At 30.4% G+C, this 23,099-nt stretch overlaps 3 protein-coding genes and 1 long non-coding RNA gene across 4 annotated transcripts; 1 reads left to right on the forward strand and 3 right to left on the reverse strand.

The window, feature by feature from the left end:
- Window positions 1-7,888: 7,888 nt before the first annotated feature.
- Window positions 7,889-10,166, forward strand: LOC103503127 (pentatricopeptide repeat-containing protein At5g13770, chloroplastic). The gene has a single exon (XM_008467284.3). The coding sequence runs from the start codon at window positions 8,085-8,087 to the stop codon at window positions 9,909-9,911; it is 1,827 nt and encodes a 608-aa protein (XP_008465506.1). The 5' UTR covers window positions 7,889-8,084; the 3' UTR covers window positions 9,912-10,166.
- A 5,347-nt stretch (window positions 10,167-15,513) lies between these two features.
- LOC127151046 (uncharacterized) lies at window positions 15,514-17,350 on the reverse strand. The gene is made up of 2 exons (XR_007823752.1): window positions 16,913-17,350; window positions 15,514-16,056 (listed from the first exon to the last, which is right to left on the reverse strand). It is a non-coding gene; the product is annotated as an uncharacterized LOC127151046 (long non-coding RNA).
- Window positions 17,351-18,983: 1,633 nt separating this feature from the next.
- On the reverse strand, window positions 18,984-20,712 carry LOC103504070 (defensin J1-2-like). Its single transcript, XM_008468508.3, has 2 exons — window positions 20,566-20,712; window positions 18,984-19,406 (listed from the first exon to the last, which is right to left on the reverse strand). Exons 1-2 carry the CDS (start codon window positions 20,615-20,617, stop codon window positions 19,234-19,236), a joined length of 225 nt encoding a protein of 74 aa, XP_008466730.3. The 5' UTR covers window positions 20,618-20,712; the 3' UTR covers window positions 18,984-19,233.
- Window positions 20,713-22,368: 1,656 nt separating this feature from the next.
- LOC103483028 (defensin J1-2-like) lies at window positions 22,369-22,637 on the reverse strand. Its single transcript, XM_017043348.2, has one exon. The coding sequence runs from the start codon at window positions 22,596-22,598 to the stop codon at window positions 22,428-22,430; it is 171 nt and encodes a 56-aa protein (XP_016898837.2). The 5' UTR covers window positions 22,599-22,637; the 3' UTR covers window positions 22,369-22,427.
- Window positions 22,638-23,099: the final 462 nt, after the last annotated feature.

A 23,099-nucleotide genomic window follows, 5' to 3' on the forward strand; every position in this document is an offset into this window, starting at 1 on the left:
TTTTTAGAAGGGTTTTCCACTTGATATTGAACAATTTTAAAGTTAAGGTATTACATTGTCATCATCCTCTATATAATCTTAATTATAACTAAGAAATGCAGCAAAAATATGAAAACTAAAATTAATGGAGGTACATTTTGTTATATAAGTATATAAATAAATAAATAAAGGGGTTTTTTAGAAAAATATAACAAATGCGATAAAATATTTACACTGTATAAAACAATTCCGAAAATAAAAAAAAAACTCACAGACTCACAATGGAAGATACAAAAAATGTCTCGTCAACCACGTCGTCAACAATGTGCGTAATATATTTTGTACACGATCATTTAGAGTTTGGTACACAATCGTTTGGATTTGATCGATGAGATTTGGATAGTTAAATTTAAACAATTTATTTTTTTAATCCTATCGTTTAATTTGGTTAAATCTAAAAATCTTAAATTCTTTTGTCCATGATCATTTAGATTTGAGTACACGATCGTTTATTTTTTTTTTTACACGATCGTTTAGATTTGATTACTCCAATCTAAACGATTTTTTTCAAGATTCTTTATACACAATCCGACTATTTTTTTGTACACGATCGTTTAGATTTGAGTACGTTATAAAAAAAAGAAAAAAAAGAAGAAAGACGATGGAAAAAAAATCACACTAAAAAAAATAAAAAAATAGAAACGATAGAAAGAAATCGCAATGAAAAAAAGAAGAAAGACGATAGAAAGAAATTGAGGAAGGAAGATGTAAGAGCAAACCTGAAATATGAAAAAGAATGACTACTTTTATGGATTTTGTTACACTAACCCTAAATATTTTAGTGATTTGTTATATTTACGAAAATTTACTATGAGATAGGCAAAATTAACAAACGGATGGAAGATTAGAAAAAAAAAATCTACTTTAAATTTGATTAATTGCTTAATTGATATAGAAAATATAAATGGTACCCTAAATCACAGAAGAAGATTAAATTGACCGGAAAAAATAAGCCTAAATCAAAATGAATTGAAACGAACAATACTAAAGAGAATTAAAGAAGTTGGATAGAGCAACAAAGAGAGAGTTTAAGAAAAAAAAAAGTCTAACATGAACGTTAAATCATTGTACTATATAAAAGAAAACACAACATAAAACAAAATAAATAAGTAAATAACAACACTTGTGATTGGCATCAACTTGAAAATTTCACAACGAAGAAAACAGAACTTAAAATATAAGTTAGAAATAAGGGATCTTTTCAAGAATATAAAAAAAAGGGCAAAATATTACACTACATAGAATAATTCTAAAAACGAAAAAATCTAGAGGCACACTGTGTAAAATATCAAAAATGCCCCGTTTATCACACCGTCAATAACGTCCACGTAATATATTTGCGATCGTTTAGATTTGGTTATTGTTTGGTAAGTTTAGTTATGACTCCAATTTATCTTTCCAATTCTATCATTTAATTTTGTTACACAATCGTTTAATTTGGTTACGTTTAAATTTTGTTACACGATCATTTAGATTTGATCGTTTAGATTTAGGTACACGATCATTTAGATTTATTTTACACGATCTTTACTTATTTTACACGATCGTTCTGGCCACTCCAATTTAAATGGTTTTTTCAAAATTCTTTATATACGATCTTTTACTTTTTTTTTACACTATGGTTTACATTTGGCTACTCTGATCTAAATGATTTTTTAAAAGATTTTTTATACACGATCTTTTATTTTTTTTACACGATCGTTTACTTTTTTTACACAATCGTATACATTTGGCTACTCCAATCTAAATGATTTTTTTTTTCAAAATTCTTTATACACGATCTTTTAGATTTTGCTATTTTTTGTATACGGTCAAACGACGTAAAAAAAGAAAAGAAAAACAATGGAAAGAAATCACAGCGAAAAAAAAAAAAGAAAATAAGAAATACAATGGAAAGATTAAACAACGTAAAAAAAGAATCAGAAAAGAAGAAAAACGATAGAAAAAATCGTAACAGAAAAAAAGAAGAGGAAAAAAAGAAATACGATGGAAAGAAATCGCAGCAGGAAAAAAAGGACGATGAAAGAAAGAAATCGCAAGAGGAAGACGATGAAAGAAATCGCGAGGAAGAGAAAAAAGATGGAAGGGAAAACCTTGAATATTTAAAAAATGACTAACTTTATGAGTTTTGTTACACGAGTCATAAATAGTTTGATGTTTTGTTACATTTATGAAAGTTTCCCTAGAAACAATGTACTAATAAAATAATATTTCCAAACAAATGAAGGTTTGTTTTCAAATATATCAAAATGTACAAAATGTGATGAAAACGAAACAAGATAAAAGGATCGGATTTTATTCTAATTGCATCTATACACTAAGAGATTAACATGCATTAAACACAACCCTAATTACACTAGTCAGGGTTCAAAGTAAACATACCTTTGAAGCTTTTTCTGACTTATCCAAATTTTCTCCCGAACTCGAAATAGACCTCCACTAAAGTTTACCCGCTAATCTTTGGACTAAGAACCGGGTTATGGGATCCGTTAATTAAAGGAATTAGAGAGAGATGTGGAAAATTTGGAGGGAATTAAGTTGAGATAAGTTTTATTTTGAAGAGAAAAATAAAATTTGAAAATCAAAATGACCAAAAAGTTTCTTCAATTTGAAAAGAAGACAATTTATAATCTAATTACATGCAAAACTGCATGTAATTGGTTGGCCAAAATCTCAACACCTTGCATTCCACTAACATTTAGTGGAATTAATCACCATTTCATTTTCTCTTAGTGGGCTTGGTGTCATCACCATAAGTTTCCACATAGCCCACTAAGAGTTAGTGGAATTATCCAACAAAATGTTGGATTTTTTCACTAACTTTGGTCAAGGGGCAAAATGGTCATTTGACCATTCTAGTTAAAGTCAAACTTTGACTTTGTAAGTCAAGTCAAAAGTCAACATTTTCATTTTTTACCATTTTGTCCGTCTTGAATAATTCCAACCTCCTGAGCATGAATCCGCATTCATTGTTTCCAAATTCAAATCACATTTGAATATAAAGTCGGTCAAAGTTTGACTTTTCAAAGTCAAAAGTCAACATTTTAACATTTTACAACTTTGACCAGTTCCATTAAATATGAGCTTTTGAATATGAATCCCTATTCATATTTTTAATATTTAAATCACATTTAAACATAAAGCTCTTGCTCAAAACTATAACCGATGACTATATCACATGTAGTTGTCGGTTTCTCTCTCTTTACATAATTTGAACAATTTGAATTATTCCAATATGTTGTTCTAAGTTAATTCCGTATGAGCTATCAGGGGAACCTAATGGACCTATAGATCATGGGCTCCAACGATCTGAGATTAATTGGTTAAAACCTTTTAGACCAAGCTAATCAATATTCGTTAACTAACGAGTCATTCCACTAAAGTCTCGTAGTTGCACTCACCCCTCACTATAGATATATTTCTGTCCGTATGATATAACCATGATCAGTAAGTTAATCCTTCACAGGTTGTTCGTATTCTCAGCGAGATCAAAATATCGTTTTACCCCTGAGACTCCATCTTGTTCCTTAAATCCCATTGATCCACTATTGAACAATTGGTTTTAGGTCCAACCTAAAAACCAAATCCCTCTCGGGTCAATGAGAGGGTGGGACCCCTTGTTCAAGACTTGGATTCAGTTCTTAAAGGAACAACCTATCTACCAACCCTAGAACGGGTAGGAGTGAATTTCATCTTCCACCTTATGTCCCTAGCCATCCACTCGGTCTTACTCCTGAAATAGGAGGCTTATTGGGCTAGCGCCATTGAGCTGCCCTCACCTATGCAGATCTAAGGATAATACCGTTTGAACAAAAGTTCATACTTAGCTCAAGATTAAGATTAAGTTACGTAAGTCATCATAATTGAAATAGTCAATTTATATAGTCAACGGTGTTATAACTTAAAAGTGACTATTTCTTGGTTCCAGTCTTATGTAAACTCTTTACATAGGATGTCCCAACTTCCATGTCTCTACGTGAACGATTTAGAATCACTTCGTTTGTACTAACTACAAAGTGGGCCGAATCCATAGCGTTTTCAGAATAAGGCATCCAACCTTATTCATTCATATACTATAGACCGTTTGGGTTATAAACTCGAACGTGATCCACGTTTATGTCTCTACATAATGTCCAAGTCTACACTAGATAGCCTCGGAACCTTGGTTTATTGGATTAAAAACTATAGTATTCTATTTTCACTAATAAGTCCTCAATAACTACTTTATTGAATAGAATATAATTTAACTACAAACTACGAGTTTTAGGACATCAATTCCAAAAAAATGTTTCTGTTTATTAGTAATATACCAAACCTTGATAAAATTTGTCTATCAATAATAGATGATAGTATTTTATGAGAGTCTATTACTATTTACTTTGATGGATAGTGATATTTTAATGTATTTGTAAATATTTTTTAGTAATTCTATCATTTAGAAGGGATTTGAATTCAAATCAAGTATCCAAATAAATAGAAATACATGAACGCATTTGGTTATCAACGCTATAATATGATAAAAAATAATTATTGTTTTGGAAGAGTAGTTCTTAATAATGTTAATATAACAAAAAAATACTTAAAAACCAAAAATATACTTATGATTTTATTTATTTATTTATTTGTTTTGGAAAATTATCTAGAATAGAATGAAGAAGAAAACTATTTATGCTTCGTAAAAAATCAATTATAATAAATTTTGTCTTTTAGTAATTGTTTTTAGGAAATTTAAGAATCCCTATTTTTAATGTTTTTTTTATAACTAGTTTGATTTTTTTCTAAAAAAATTGTTACTCATAGTTAAAATTTGAAATTATTATGACATATAACTAATAGAACTTAAATAAACTATAGAGAATTTGATAGATTTTGTTATATTTGTAAATAATTTAAACTTTTTGCTATATTTGAAAATTCTCCTAAAAGCCTTATAAAAATATAAATAATTTCATTTTAAATCTTGACAATTTGGTCGAGTGGTCTAAGGTGCTAGATTTAAGCTGTAATTTGAAAGGGCGTAGCTTTTTGTTGTTAATCTCAAGAGACATTTTTTCTATATTTTGGTTCATCTATATTTAATATTGAGCATCTTCAAATTGAACAAAAATATTATTGTAATAGATATTAAATGATTGTAGTTGATAGACATTTAGTTATATTTGCAAATATTTTGGTTAATCTATATTTGAATAGAGGTAAAATGAACCAAAACATAGCAAAATTTTATATTATTACTTGATTGACACGGGTAGAAGTCTATATTAATAGATACTTATTAATAGATACTAATAGAGACCTACATTGATAGACACTTAAAAAGCGTTTGTCTTTTGAAAATCTAGATAACTAGAATCTTAGATATCCATAATTATAATTATAGATATATAGAATTATAGATATCTGACATCTTCAGATTAGCATGTTTGTGTTGGTATTTATATTCTAAAACTCGTAGTTTGTAATTTTAAATAATATTTTATTCAATAAAGTGGTTATTGTGGACTTATTAGTGAAAATTATTATTATAATCTTGAATCAAATGAACTAAGGTTTTGAGGCTATCTGGTGTAGACTTAAACTTTATGTATAGACATAAACGTGAATCAAGTTTGAGTATATAACCTAAATAGTTTATAGTATATGAATAAAGTTGAACACTTTATTATGGGGACTCTATGGATGTAACCCGCTTTGCGGTTAGTACAAACAATGCGATCTTGAATTGTTTATGTAAAGACATGGAAGTAGGGGCCTCCTATATAAAGACTTTACATAAGACTGGAACCATGAAATAGTCGCTTTTACGTTATAACATTGTTTACTACATAAAACTTATTATTTCGTTTATTGATGACCTAGGTTACTTAATTTTAATCTCCAATCTAACTATGAACTTCTATTTCATACGAGATTATCCTTAGATCTGCATAGGTGAAAAACCTCCCATTTTAGGGGTAAGACCAAGTAGATAGCTTGTGACATAAAGTGCAAGACAAAATTACTCCGGGCCATTTTAAAGTCAGTAGATAAATTTCCTCTTAAAAATTGAATTCATGTCTTGAACAATGAGTCCTACCCTCTCATTGGCTCGAAAGAAATTTTTTTACAGGTTAGAGTTTAAACCAATTGTTCAATAGTGAAACAGTGGAACTTAAGGAACAATATACAATCTTAGGGTTAAAACAGTATTTGGATCCAGCTGATATTACGAACAACTTGTGAAGAATTAACTTACTAATCATGGTTATATCATATAAACACAAATATATCTATAGTGAGAAGAGTGCAACTACATGACTTTAGTAGAATGACCCGTTAATTAAAGAAAGTTGATTAGAATTTAGGCAGCTAACCTCAGATCGTTTGAGTCCATTATCTATAGGTCTATTAGGTTATTCTACTAGCTCATATGAATAAACTTAGAATATTATGTTGAATTAGTTCGAATTAGTAAAGAAGAAAAGAAATTTATGTCTAAATGTGATTTGAATATCAAGAATATGAATGTGGATTCATATTCAGAAGCTCACAAATGATGGAAATGGTCAAAGTTGTACAAAGTCAAAAGGTTGGTTTTAGATTTTGAAAAGTCAAATTTGGACCAACTTTATATTGAATTATGATTTGAATTTCGAAAAAAAAGAATGAGGATTCATGTTCGAGAGATCAAAATTAGTGAAGGAGGACAAAATGGTAAAAATTCAAATTGTTGACTTTTGGTTTGAAAAAACTTTGATTAAAAGTGTAAAGACCATTTTGCAATTACTTCAAAAATCCAACATTTTGTTAGATAGTCCCACTCTGAGTGGAATAGTGGAATAAGTGGCTCCGTATGATTTGAACACCTAGCCCATTAAAACCAACTAAAATATAGTGGATTGTGAGATGTTAGGTTTTGGTGAGTTATTACATTCGGTTGTTGCATTTAATTTCTTTATTTAAGGAGGGCAATTTCATTTGTTAAAATCTTTTTGGTCCATTATTGTTTTTACTTTCAAATTTATTCACCAAAAGTTTTTTTTCTAACTCTAAACTCTAATCCAAATTAATCTTCAAATTCTCATCTCCCTCTCAATTCCTTCACACATTGGATCACACAACCTAATCTTAAGTGAAGAATAGCGGGTCAACATCAGTGGTAGTCCAAGTTTAGTTCGTGAATAGACTACGTGCATGCAAGAAAGGTATGTGTCTCTCTAAATCTTAATTCAATTAATTAGATTTGTGCATGTTAATTTTAATTAGATTAGATGCAATTAGAGTAAACTAGATTTGTTTATCTGTTGGCATGTTTAATTTTCTATCAATTTGTTTAGTAGGAATATTTCAAGTACTGTATTTATCTTGCGTAATGTTTCAAGAATGTCATTGCGACTATTCATTAATTTATAATTAATTTGATATAATTTGAACTTGTATAACCTATTTGTTTTTCTTATTAAATTGACTTTTTTAAATTAATATAATATATATGTTATTTTTCTAAACAAAATAATATATCATAATTTAAGATTTTTTTGCGATAAAATTTAAATTAAATATATTGTTAGCAATAATAACAATTATGATATAACAAAAAAAGATGATATATATATATATATATATATATATATATATATATATATATATATATATATATATATATAAATGTGTGTGTGGTTGACTACTCATTTTAATTAGATAATACAAATGAATATTTATGTGTGTGATATATAATTACAAGCCTAAAAAAAATTTGAAATACAGCAAAAGAAACTAAAGAATAAAGATGTAGAAGCAGATGAATATAAAGTTGGAGAAGCAAAACCACTATGTATCATTATATTATATACCACACAAAAGCTTGGCAGTTTTCATGGAGGAAAGGAAACGCAAATGCTTACATGGAAAATCCCTTAACCCTTCTGCCCGAAAGCTCCCCACTTGGCACAAATTCAGTGGCTTACAAGATCTCGAACCCAACTTCCTTGCCGATAAGCTATATACTATCATTATGAGTGGCACTGTACTCTTCTTCCTCCCCTGTCCTTCGGACCTTATCTCCCATGGCCGTCTCTCCCTCCCCCGACTGCTCATTCCCTCCATCAAACTCTTTCAGAAAATCCCATTTCATCCCCACCTCTAATTTCCCTCTCCTTTTCTCTCTTCCCACTTCAAACCTTCCATCCCTCCATCTGAATTCCTCCGGCTTCCCTTCCCCAATCTTAGAACAACCCTCCATCGCCTTACCCGACATCCATTCAAACTCCAATCTTCACGATTTTCAACTTCCCCCGCTCTCCAACGTTGAAGATTTGAACGATTTCTTATGTGGGTTGTCGCAAAACCCCGGAACCGAGGATTTGATCTATGACTATTATGTGAAAGCCAAGGAGAGGGCTGGGTTTCGACCTGAGAAATCGACATTGCGGCATCTGATCAGGTACTTAGTTCGACTGAAGAAATGGGATTTGATTTTTTTAGTTTCTAGGGACTTTGTGGATTTTGGTGTTTGCCCTGATAGAGATACTTGTTCTAAATTGGTTAGTAGTTGTGTTAGAGGTAGAAAATTTAAAGTTGTCAAGGCTTTGCTTGAGGTTTTTGAAAGGGATAGTGATGTTGCTATGACCGCTTTTGAAGCTGCCATGAGAGGCTACAATAAGCTTCACATGTACAAAAGCACTATCATGGTTTTCCAGCGGTTGAAATCTGCAAGAATTGAAGCAGATTCTGGATGTTATTTTAGGGTCATGGAAGCCTATCTTAAACTCGGGGATTCTGAGAGAGTTATGGAACTGTTTAATGAAGTGGAGAGTAGGATTTCGAATTTAACGCCCTTTTCGACCAAGATTTACGGGATACTTTGCGAGTCCTTAGCGAAGTCGGGGCGGGTTTTCGAGTCGCTTGAATTCTTTAGAGATATGAGGAAGAAAGGGATCGCAGAAGACTACACTATTTACTCTGCTTTGATATGTACTTTTGCTAGCATCCGGGAAGTTAAATTAGCTGAAGATCTTTACAATGAAGCAAAAGCCAAGAAGTTGTTGAGAGATCCTGCGATGTTTCTAAAGCTCATATTGATGTACATTCAACAAGGATCATTAGAGAAGGCACTTGAGATTGTTGAAGTAATGAAAGACTTTAAAATTGGAGTCTCTGACTGTATTTTCTGTGCAATTGTCAATGGTTACGCCACGAGAAGGGGCTATGACGCTGCAGTTAAAGTTTATGAGAAGTTGATCGGAGACGGATGTGAGCCAGGACAAGTGACGTACGCCTCAGCAATCAACGCCTACTGCCGTGTCGGACTCTACTCGAAAGCAGAGGACATTTTTGGAGAAATGGAGGAGAAGGGATTTGATAAATGTGTAGTAGCTTACTCTAGCTTGATATCAATGTATGGAAAAACAGGGAGATTAAAGGATGCAATGAGGCTATTAGCAAAGATGAAAGAAAAAGGGTGTCAGCCAAATGTTTGGATATACAACATATTGATGGAGATGCATGGGAAGGCCAAGAATTTGAAGCAAGTTGAGAAGTTATGGAAGGAAATGAAGCGCAAAAAGATAGCACCTGATAAGGTTAGCTATACAAGTATCATAAATGCTTATGTCAAGGCATCAGAATTCGAGAAGTGCGAGCAATATTACCGGGAGTTTCGGATGAATGGGGGCACCATCGATAAGGCAATTGGGGGGATCATGGTTGGGGTGTTCTCAAAGACGAGTCGGGTTGATGAGCTGGTGAAGCTTCTGAGGGACATGAAGTTAGAAGGAACAAGGTTGGATGAGAGGCTTTATAGGTCGGCATTGAATGCTTTGATGGATGCTGGGTTGCAAGTGCAAGCAAAATGGTTGCAAGATCATTATGCTGGAAAATCAGGCTTTGTTTGAACTGTTTTTCATTGGTTTGGGATAAAGCCTTGGAGTGAAATTTTTTCCTGATGCCCAAGAGATTTACTTATTTGTAAGTAGTTTTTCTTTCTCTATAAGTTTTTGATTTGGTCTCATAGTTTTGAGTTTAATTTTACTTTGATTTTCATGGTTGTATATTTAGACCTCACAAATTATTTTTTAGAATTATAGATTCTGAATATGTGAATATGTGACATTTTTTCTATTCAAGTGAATAGTTAATTATTATTATTATCTTCTGATTTTACCGATTGCATTAGAGTTACGTAGAAATAAAATGTGAGCAAAATAATCCGATTTTTGGATGGTTGAAAAGACCAAACGGATAATTTGTGGTGTATAGAAAATTGACATTGAAAATAGTAAATTCATGAATTTAAAAGAAAAATAGCAAACTGTTAAATCATTTTGATTTATGATAAAACTAATCTTTTTTTTCGAAATTACCTTCTACGAATGACAATTGTCCATATACAAATGCAGTATTTGTATTCGTTGGATCAAAAAATCAAACATCAATTTTTTATTTTTCGAATTATAGATTCTTCCTAAAATCATGCTAAAAATAATGCAATACCCATTAATTTCATCTTTTTTATTTTTTAAATTATTTACCAAAAACACATACATACGTTAAGTAATTTTAGATTCAAAATTGACTTTTTGTATTTTTTTTAAATTATTTACAGAAAAAATATACATAAATTTATTAGTTTTATATTCAAAATTGAATCCCTTTCTGAAATCACGTAAAAAATAATGCGATATCCATTAAGTAATTTTAGATTTAAAATTAACATTTTTTATTTTTTAAATTATTTATGAAAAAATATACATAAATTAATTAATTAAAGATTTAAATTTAATCCCTTCTTAAAATCATGCCAAAGATAATGCAATATCCATTAATTCCAGCCTTTTCTATTTTTTAAACTATTCCTAAAATAATGAATATCTTTTTAATACCCGACCGCTACATCAAACTAAAACCCAAGTGCTACAGAAAACGCATAGCAGAGTAAAAAGAAAAACAGATAACCATTATTGAATCTACGAGTATACAACAACCATAAGTCATGGAATATATGGTTCCCATCATAATTTTACTCCATACAAATTGTATGGAGTAACATAGAAATATAATGTTTGAATTTGTAAAATACAAATCGTACACCTTAATTAATTAAGATTATTGCTTTGAATCCCTAAAATTATGCCAACAATAGTATTTGTTATATATCACACCATAAAATTACAAATTGGTTTTAACTTAGTTTAAATATCTAAAATTATGTCAAATATAATGTTTGAGTCCCTATATTTAGTTTGTATCTTATATGAAACAATAATTTAAAATACATCTCTCATATGCTACAAATGACAATTGTTTATATACAAATACAATGTATATGTATTTGTAAACACACCCATTTATAATAATTCTTAACTAAATCAAAAAAATATTATATTGTTCCAACAATCCCTAATATGCCATTAGTTTCAACATCCCCTAATTATTAGGATACAAAATACAAAATACAGTGTATTTAATTTTAGATTCTTAAATTGAATTCTTATAATTATGCCAAAGATAAGAGACAATACATTAATTTTACCATTTTTATTTTTTAAATTATTTACGAAAAATATATATAAATGAATTAATTTTAGATTCAAAATTAAATTCCTAAAATAAAATCATGTCAAAGATAATGGATAATCTATTAATTTCACAATTTTTTATTTTTTAAATTATTTACGGAAAAAATACACATAATACATCAAGTTTAAATTCTTAATTTGAATTCCTAATGTCAAAATTTTGAGGTAAAAAATTCAACATTATTATGATAAGTTATTAAGATTTTATTTTGTTGGGTGTTAAAAGTTATTTAAGTTTGGAAACGAAAAGAAAAAAAATATAGATTTTATAATATTATAACATAAAAATAATATAATATGAATTATATTATTATTATTATATCTTTTTTTAAACCCTAAATTCATCATCTTCTTCTTCATCTCAACCACAGCCCCCTCCCCCCACTCTCATCTTCTTCTTTTTCAAAATCACACGGTCGCTATCGCCCCTGCCACTCTTCTCTCCGTTGAGATCTCCGACGACAATCTCCCTCCGTACGTCGAAGCCGCCACCCTCACTTTAGTTCTCTGTCAAGCTCCTGTTCGTCGTTAGCCCAAGCCGCTACGGCCTGAGCCTCTCCCTTTTTGTCAGTCATCTCCTCTGCGTCGCGACGTTCAGATCTGAAGCAAGCGGACTGTGTCTGCTTCAACTCATGTTTGTCCGAGAAGCTTCGACTGTCTTCACATCTCCACGAAACCAGCCGCCGCCATCATGATCTCCCATTCGCGTGGAGCTCGTTGCACCTTTCATCCTTCTCCGTAGCACGCTACCGCACTAGGGCGCGCTCTCCTTGCCGTTGAAGAAGCCTTCGTCCTCGAGCAGTCATGTCCCAAGCCGCACGTCGTCCGAGCCGATCTCATGGTTACCTGAGCCGCTTGCACCATCTGCTCCCTACTGAACCGTCCGAGCTGCTTTCTTTGTTACCCGAGCCATGTAGGCTATTATCTTCCAAAGTGAAGAAAGAGATGCTAGAGATTTTAATTGTTTTCCAAACTCACAATCCCAATGAATGGGATGTGAAATAATGGGGCATAGTTTGTATTAATTATAAGGTATTTGTGGATTCTGTTACAAATGTATTTAGAAATCACATTTGTCAATTAGGTAAGGACATTTAAGGCATTGTTCTCCCATTTATTATTTAAAAATTTTATGTTTTGCTATTTTGTCAATTTAAAAATAAAATTGTCATTTATCCAAAGTAAACCTCTAATTTTGCTATTCATTTTTGTCGGCCCTTGAAAATATTGTAAAAGTCTTGGAATCAAATTGAAATAAGCCCAAATCATGTATCCCAAATTGAAAACTTTAATCTATAATCTATACTATATATAAAAGGATGGAAGTGAAGAAATTTTCTAGCCCCATTTTACCCTTTCATCATAACTTTCTTTTTATTTTGTTTTAGTGACAATTTTGTCATTCACATAGTTTTAATATCTATGGTCATTTTCACATCAACAAGATAAAAATTACATTTTCTTAACTTTTCATCTTCTTATTATAACTTATCAAAATTTTAAAATTTTCTTTCCAATTAATTATGTTATTTAAATTCATCCAAATCAATTCACATTCCTCTCTATCCTTTTATCTTCTATCTCCAAACTATTCACATTCCCTTATCTCATATTAACTCTTTCGTATATCTTTCAACTTTTTAAATTCTTTTCAAATCTTTGGGTATAAATATATCATTCTTTGTTTTTATTTCATTCATGTTCACAGGTTACAACAAAATGCTAGGGGTGAAGAAGAAAAACAAATCAAATTATGCTTTTCTATTCTCTTCTATTATTTTTTCTATTTTTATATAGAAGTATGCTTGTGTATATTCATTCATTTATAGGTTTCTTTTTAGTACATAACAAAAGTTGGGAAAACTTGAACTATTATGTTTGTGCTTGACATGTAGATATGTCTATGTTATTTATGTTTAAGTTATGTAATATTGAGAATTTTTTTTTTGTAACCCTGAGTATCTTACTCATGTTTTTTTTCTTCATTTAAATTTTTTTATTAAAATTATTATAAATTTTGAGATAGTATATTATGATATTTTTAAATTTATTATTCATTTTTCACGTATTACGATGTGAATGTAAAAAAGATATAAATATGAATATATTGAATGACTCTTCTAATTTTATAAAATTAAGTTAAAACTATAACTTTTTTGTGTGTGATTTTCACGTGCATCGCTCGCGTTGTTTACTAGTATATATAAAAGGATGGAAGACGAGAAACTTTAAAGTCCTATTTTACCCTTTATTAATAATTCTCTTTTAGTCTTGCATTAGTGGCAATTTTGTCATTCATATAGATTTAATGTTTGTGGTTATTTTCACATTCAATAAGATAGAAGTTACATTTTGTTAACTTTTCATCTTCTTATTATAACTTTTCTCAAAATTTTACTCTCTATTAATTGTGTCATTTAAATTTATCTAAATTCATTCACATTCCTCTCCCCTTTAATCTTTAATCTCCAACTATTCACATTATCTTATCTTTTATATCTCTCGAAACCTTTTAATTTTTTCCTTTTCAAATATTTGGATATAAATACCTCATTTTTTCATTCATGTTCATAAGTTACAACAAAATGCTAAGAATGAAGAAGAAATCAAATCATGTTTTTCTATTCTCTTCTATTTTTTTATTTTGTTGTTTTTTTTGTATATAGAAGTATGTCTGTGTATATTTCTTCATTTATAGGTTTTTTTTAGTACCCAACAAAAGTTGGGGAATCTCGAACCACCAAACTTTGTGGTTGGCATATATATATGTCTATACTCTTTATGTTTAAGTCATGTAATATTGAGAATCTTTTTTAATATAATCATGGAAATCTTGCTATTCTTTTCTTCATTTAATCTTTTCTATCAAAGCTATTTTATTAATGAAATGGTTGAGTGACTTATACTTTAAGGGTGCGTTTGGGGGAAGGGTTGATTTAAGGAAGGGTTAGTGTTATGATAAAACTAGTGTTATGAAAAAACTAGTTTTATCATAACCCTTGTTTGGGGGAAGGGTTTAGAAATGTAGTTTTATGATAATATGTGTTTGGGGGAAGGGTTAGGTGGGAAGAGTTAATGGGGATTTTATGATAAGATGTGTTTGGGGGAAGGGTTAGGTGGGTAGGTTTACGTAGAATTTATGATAAAATTTATTTGGGAAAAATGTTATGTGGGTTGGGTTATTAATTTTTTTTTTATGTAGTAATTTTTCTAAATGACATTGTAAATATGAGAAAAAATTATTATTGCATATTTTTTTACGAAAGCGTCAAACACCTCTTATTGTAAATAATTTGTTGACAAATTGTACATGTTTATATGGAAACTAATAATGTATATTTCTTTTCTTTTTTAAATAAGATAATAATATATATCTTTTCAAGATAGGTAACACTTCATTCAAACATTGAAGGAATGTTTCTTAGACTTCCATATAATGATTATGTCTTTCTTGGCAATTTTTCTTTTTTTTTTTTTTGGACAAAAATTTAGAGGATGTTTGGACATTGTAATGAGATTGGAACGCATTGCAATTCAAAATTCATGTTTGAATCGAACACTTTGAGTCTAATATTATACCAATTTCAATTACATTCTAATTACATTCTAATTCGTCAAATATTGACCATTTTCATTGATTTTCTTATGTGTATTCATTTTGATTATTAGTCCTCCCTAAATCTTTTTTCTTTTTTTGTAAATATATAATGAAAACATTATTAATCAACTAAAAAGAAAATATACTTCAGGCTGGTAAAAAATAAGAATAAACAGACTTCAATGAGTCTAATTAGGCATACCAATTCAATTTTTTTCTCTTAATTAATTAAGATTAGCAGCAGCAATTCCCTATTTCAAGATCAACTACCATTTAAACTTTAATCAATCAATAATAAGCAGAATAGAATCAACCAAAATATGAAAATTAAATTACGTAAATTTCAGAACTTCAATGTACTTCACATAAAGCTACAAGAAAGACGATGAGTTCCACAGAATTTGGGTTCTTCACCCATACAAGACACACAACTACCAATCAGAATTTCATCAAATCAAACCCAGAAAATCAAACCAAGTGATATTACACTATTTAGTAAATTGGAATGTCATTAAAAAGGATATCCCAGAACCTAGTTAAAAATCATACAACTTCTTCTCTAACCGTCGACCTTTTGGCTTTACTAACTGCACTAACTTCATTCTACAATCTTCATTCTTTCAACATTCTCAACCACGCTGTACAAACCATAAAAAAAAACCACTCCCTATACACGATACCACTTCTTAATAATACAATTACCTCCTTAAAAAAAAAACAATCTCAGTCCAATTCTACAAGCGCAACAATTCCACCCTCTTCCACAATCGCATCCTTTCCCTCTTGAATCCCAGCCAGGCTACTCAGAAGCATATATATTCAAAATCATAGAGCTCTTCACGATGGAACCCCAATTAGCCTCAGCTGCCAATTGCACAACATAACAACTCATAACAATTAGCCTTAGCTGGAGCATCTCACTCACTTTGAAATGTACAATGATATGTCCACAATGTAAGCCAACAAAGCAGGTAACAACAACCAAAATGGAATCCTTATTTTCTTTATAAAACCCTTTTATAAAAAAAAAATAGTAAAACAAGTCCACAATAAGACCAATGTTCTTTCATCCAACCCATGCTATTATGAGAAATCTCATTCGATGATAACATAAACAAAAACAAAATCATTCCATTCAATTAAAAAACACCAACATGGAGTAGAAAAGAATTAACAAAGAAAATCAAAACAAAGAAGTAAAACAAAAGCAATTGTGGGTAAGAAAAAAGAAAATGCTTACCGCAACAGTGATACCGCGAAACACATCAAGCGAAACAAGACGATGGCATTGGTCGGAAGATCGGACAATAGGTCTAACAGAAGATGAAAATTGGGTTCATCGATTTTAGAAGAAACAAAAGTGGTTAAGGGATTGGCATTATGAATAGGAAGAGGAGATATGGAATGTGAACCATGAAGAGCATATCTTAACATCTTCATCACTATGATTACAGTGCTTAAAAAAGAGAGACAAGAGTAACAGAATCTTGATTTATAAGAATAACGAGATCACAGCTCCTTTAATATGCTTATAATTACCCATATTTTTACGAATTGCCATTACAACAAGAACAACACCACCATATACCAAAAAAAAAAACTGAGTGGAAAGTTTGAAAAAGAAGAAGATGATGAAAAACAGAGAGATTGAAGAAGAGATTAAAGTTAAGAAAAAGGGGAAGAACAAGAAGAAGGGTTAAGCATTAAGGGAAAGAATCACCTCATTAGACTCATCGGAATCGGAACCCTCATCGGAGGAATCATCATCTTCGGAGTCATCGTTTTCTTCCTTGCTTGGCTCAATAGACTTGGCGTCTATGCATGTCGTCCATCTTCTCTTCAACAAAAACTTTTGTAGATTGGGAGAGGCTTAGAGAGATGTAGAGATGGATTCAGAGTCATGAAGCGAAGGGGTTTTCGATCGAAGGGGGATGGATTTTTGAGCTAAAAAACGAAACCGGCAATGGAGGAGTAGGGGGAGAAGAAGAAAGAACAAAAATTGGGAGGAAGAAGATGGATGGAAGGGAGTTACAACACGGATTTAAGGAGGGGTTAACACGGGTTGAAGGGAAAAAACGAAGAAGAGAAATCGGGTTTAGGGGGCAGATGAGAATGAGGGGTTTGAGGATAATACGGGTGTTATGGAAACCCTAAAACTAGGGTTTCCATAATCCTAGTACCAAACAGGGGTTAGGTTAACCTAACCCCACAGTGTTAAATTGCCCCCCAAACAGCCCCTAATTGTTAAAACAATGTAAATATTGTTGAAATTTATAAAGTATACATAAAGGTAATAAAATGTGTAAAGCAAGAAATGTTAAAGTCTTGAAATTTCATTCAAAAGAAATATGATTTTATTGGATGTTTGTACCTTTTCATTATAACTTTTTTTAGTCTTGTTTTAGTGGCAATTTTCTCATATACATAGATTTAATGTTTGTGGTCATTTTCACATTCAACATGATAGAAGTTACACTTCGTTAACTTTTTATCTCCTTATTAAAAAAAAATGTTTTGATTTCATAACCGATATTAGTTAATATTCTATGTTACTAGGGTCATTATTGTAACTTTTCCATCTTCCACGTCGTAACTAATATTACATAATGCTATCTTCCACTTTATTTGGGTATCTATTATTATACAACCAACAACCTAATCTTTCACTTTATTTGTATATATATAGATTAGATGGTTAATAGATTAGATGGTTAATAGATTAGATGGTTAAATTTCAAACATAAGACGTTAAAAAATAGAATTTGAATTATGCAAACAAATCAAATTTAAAATTCGATCAATGGGAAAACAAAGAGACATAGGAGAAGAAGATGATGAATATGGAGAATATTGAAATGATTGTTCTAATTTTATAAAGTTAAATTAAAATTATAATTTTTTCGTGTGTGATTTTTACGTGCATTGCACGCGCTGTTTACTAATATCCTAAAAGAGGTCGGTTATAAAAGTATATACCACTGAATTTTATCTTTTGTTTCAAATTTATCTATTTTCTTAAATGTTGTAATACAATACTACTCCTTCATCTTCGTAATAGTTTAAAGTTTCAAAACTACTAAGAGTAGAAATTCTTCAAACATTTGGTAGAAAATTTATCTAAAACAGCATGACACTTCAGATTTATGTCCTTAATCATTCTTAAGATTATATATTCCAAATGTAGTTTTAAAATGTTATCGAAAGATCTAGGCCGATTTTAGGATAATATTACCACTCTTGAAAGTACGCAATATTTTTAAAATAAATGGCAAAGATCTTGGAGTATTGCAACTTTTAAGATTATGGATACTTTTGATACCAAAGAATAACTTTTATCCTAAAATTTTACTGCCACAATCTTTCATCTTTCATCATATTTGCAAAACGGCATTTTAGATATGCTTTAGTTTATTGTCAAAAATTGAGACATGCAACGATACGAGGATCGATTATCCTTAAATTTCTACAACATTATTTCAAGTCTCAAGCCTCGATTCCTATCAAAATTCTAAATGATTTCTATTCCAAAGGTAGTTTTGAAACTCTTATGAAAAGTTGAGGACTTCCAAGTAATACTATAACTTTTAAAAATACACAAATATTTTAGAACAAACAACGAAACTTAATGATTTTTCTATTTAATAATTTAAGACGGACGTTACTCTTTTTGCTAGCATTTTGAAACCATATAAATGGCAATTTCACTTAGCTTCCGTTGAATAAGTTTTAGTGAGCCTCTCTTTACCAAAAAAAAAAAAAAAAAAAAAAAACATCTCAAAAGAGACCAAACATCAAATAAATACACAGATATATAATATGAACTAAACATTACATTAATTCAAACCAAAACCAAAGCAAATAGGAAGTAAAGCTTGCACAACAAACAAAAGCTGCAAAACTTTAAAAAAGAAAAGGAAACAATGACAGACAAAATAGGGCAAATTTTATTGGTTTAAACGCACGCCCAAAGAGCTCCCAGCTCCCATATGGAGTGTCTACTTTTACTGATAGACAACTGATTTTAGATCATTGACATTCAACTCAAACACAATGCTTTGTGCAGAAGCAGCGGCGACGGAATCCCCGGCAATGGCCGCCGTGGAAGCCCTCCGTTTTGCAAACATGGCCACAGTTGTTCTTACTGAAGCACAGCCCCTTGAAGCGATGGCTTGGAGATTCGCATGTTCTTGCCTCTGTTACCATCGGCCCCATCCCTGCCACCAAATCTCTCATTTTAGTCCAACTTTTTCTTTTTTCTTTTCTTTTTTTCTCTTTCACATATATAAGTATTTAAGTATGTGACGAGTTAGTGTTAATAGACACGTCTTTGTTACATTGGAAAGTTCAAATCTCCATATCTCATTCACATTTGTTTTGCTATAAAAAAACTATTGACACGGGCCTTAATCAGTTGAATTTATATTTATTTGTAGATTTTCATACATCATTAAATTAAAAACACAAAATAATAATTATGATTTATTTTTGCATTTGCATTTGGTGGATTGAGTGGAGTTAATAAGTTTGTATTCGATGTAAGATAAAATTACTAAAATTTTGTAAAAATCATATTAGAAAGGAAAGAAAAGTTATTCCATAAAAGTGAAAATTAGATATGGGTCCAAATGTAGAGTTTTTCCATAAGGTGGAAAGTAAAAAAAATTAGATAAAAAATGTAAAATAATATCGACAACCGATCAAGAGATAATGAGTTTAATCTATGGTTACCACCTAATTAAATTTCTATCCATTTAAAAGAAAAAAAAGAAGAAAACAAGAGTCCTGATCCTAAATATAAAAAAAAAAAAAAACAGTGGATATAGAATATTCTACATCTACAATGTTTTCCTTGTAGATAATTTTCATTGTTTATTATATATGTGTTAAAGGAGAGGATAACCATAATTTAAAGATATATGACCAACAACTCTCTAAAATATTTATTCAAATAATTAAGCATCCATATTGCTTGCATATATTTCTTTTCATTTTTGTTTTTTCTTATTCCATAAAAAAATGTGATGAAATAAGGATAAAATTGTACTTTAAATTTTTTTTAAATAGAATTAACGGTATAAAACACTACAGAAAAACCACTTTTCCATCTTTTATGAACCACAACACTTATGAATGTAGTAAAATATCACTGTCTAGAAATAAATAGAATGATTGAAATATATATACACATCTATTTCTCTAATAGACATTGAAGGACGATAAGATAGATGTCTATCGATAACTATTAGTGATAGACTTTGTGACATTTTGTTATATTTGTGAATATTTTTAATAAATTTGTCGCACTTTTGTTTGTTTGAGTTGAGAAAGAAGAAAGATAGAAGATAAACCAGAAAAAAGAAATGGAAGAAGAACCTGTGCCAAGAAGCAGGAGGAGCAAGAAAATTGCAGCAGAAAGGAACTTCATATTATAAATATTGAGAGCTGAGAGATGAAAAAAAAGAGATTTTGTGTGTTGAGTGTGAGAAATGAATATGGGAAAGAGGTTTATATAAAACTTTGAAAGGGGTCAACAGGGTATTGCATTAGAATGACCCAGAACAAAAAATAAAAAAAGTGAAGATTTAATGAGTCATATAGCACTAAGTTTTGTCGCAACATATGAGATGTTTGGTCCTTAAATATAATCCATATGTGATTTTGAGCTGTCTTTCAATTCCCTTTTGTAAACACACTGTTGTAGGAACAACCTAAGCAAATGAGCTTTTATTAAGCTTTAAGAAAAAGCTGAGAGCTTTATATAATGTGATCACTTCATATTGCTTTAATTATCGTCTAAACCTCCTCTTTAGATCTCAGAGGTTTAGATCTCCGATTCATTTAGATACAAACGTTTTCACCTACTAATTTGGTATAAATAGCTCAACTCATTTATCGAGTAACTTTATATTTATCGACTTTTTAGATTTTATAATAACTGCGCGCAACTCTATACTACTCCAAACACAAACTTATTCATAGTACTGTGAACTTATTTGATACTACTATGGAGATCCATCTCAAAATAAACTGAAAATGAGAGAAGTGTAGTCTATTGAAATTGAATCTTTATGATTTTTGAAATGTGAGATTCTCAATATATCATCTCAAGAGATGATGCCTATTTTCGGTTCACTAATTTGATCGGATCATGATTTTTTTTATTTAATTGAACATCCGTTTGGGCTTTAGGAGCTTTGATACCATATTTTGATAGTATGAGATTTCAATTCATGGACAATTGTTTTTTAGATGGAACATCATATGTACTATCAAATAAGTGATGATATTAAATTTACACCTTCGTCCATCAGCTTAAGTTTGAAACTCGATCGATGTGATTTTAAAATGGTATGAGGAGAAATAAGGTGCTATGTTGGGCCATAATTATTTTTGATTGATTTTGGATTTTCCAGATAAGTTGTGTGTGCTTTTAAGTTTTGTTGTTTTCCGATCAATTACTTCTTGGAGCAGCAGTGTAATTGGAAAGTCTTACTCACTCAATTTTGCATCGGTTCTCTTCTTTATCTTGATCAGTTGCTCTTATTAATATGGAATCACACATATTTTGTCTACATTTCTTAATTTAGTTCTCATTCTCACTGTATTTCACTACTTTGGAAAGGGGTGAGGATGAAGAAAGGGAACAAGTCAAAAAAAAAAACCTTTTCTTTTCTCATAGAATAGGCATGTGGGAGAGGAAAAACGAGCAACATCAAACAAACGAACCACCTAACTACAACAAGCAGCAACCAAAACACGATTATATTTTAAAACTTATCAGGACACACACTTTCAAATTCAATACATGATCTCTGCATGTAAACAAAGACTTCAAACTTTGTAATAATTAAACACAATTTTACACACTCAACAATATTCCTTAAGATTTTAACCAAACGGTACCATTTCTTTTTTTTTATTTGTTATATTTTCTGTTGTTTATTTTGGTGATACCAATGGGAGCTTTTCTCCAGCCTTCTAAACGCACAAACTAAGCATATCCAAATTAAAACCACACACAAATATTATTGATCTCATTGCATTAATGTAATAAAACCAGAAGATCGATCACAAACACATAAAAAAGATTACAAGAGAAAAATATAAAAAAGTAAGCTATGGAACAAAAGACGATAATGGCCATTGGCCAATTTTATTGTTCATAGAAAGTTGAAAAGGATAGTCTAGTAGAAATAGACATTTATTATTTAATTAGTTGGGTTATCGGAGAGATTTCAAACACAGTGCTTTGTGCAAAAGCAGCGACGGCGGAATCCCCTGCAAAGGCCACCGCTAAACCCCTCCGTCTTGCAGATATTCCCACAATTTGTGTCACTAAAGCATAGACCCTTGAAATTGTGGCTCGGAGATTCGCATACCCTCGCCTCCGCCACCATTGGCGCCATCCCTTCAACCACAACATATAGTTAATTAAATCATGGATCCAACTCTTCAAAAGTTTTGAGTTGATGGAGGTCATGTGGTTTATATTTAGTATCATGATATCAATATTCTAAATTTCAGAGAAAAAATATTAAAAGATATTTATATATAAATATACTAAAATAAATCAAAATATTAATAAAATATATCTAAATCTTATATTCATTGTATTTGAGTTTGAAACTCAAATTTTATTTTGTAAATCCTTTTAAAAAAAAGTTTTATCATTTATTAACTAATTTACTTTAATAAGACAACGAACACAATCAAAACTTTATTTTCAAACATATACTAAAAAGAAAATTATTGTAAATGACGATTCGATTGTAAATATTTACAAAATTCAAATTTCATCGATTATAAATATTAATAGATCTAGGTTATTTTCTATTTTCTATTAACATTAATTAATAAAAGTGTATTGATATCTACGATCGAACACAGTAACCCAATACTTGCATTTA

Source organism: Cucumis melo, chromosome 9 (genome assembly GCF_025177605.1).
Source record: "Cucumis melo cultivar AY chromosome 9, USDA_Cmelo_AY_1.0, whole genome shotgun sequence".
NCBI classification, from domain to species: domain Eukaryota; kingdom Viridiplantae; phylum Streptophyta; class Magnoliopsida; order Cucurbitales; family Cucurbitaceae; genus Cucumis; species Cucumis melo.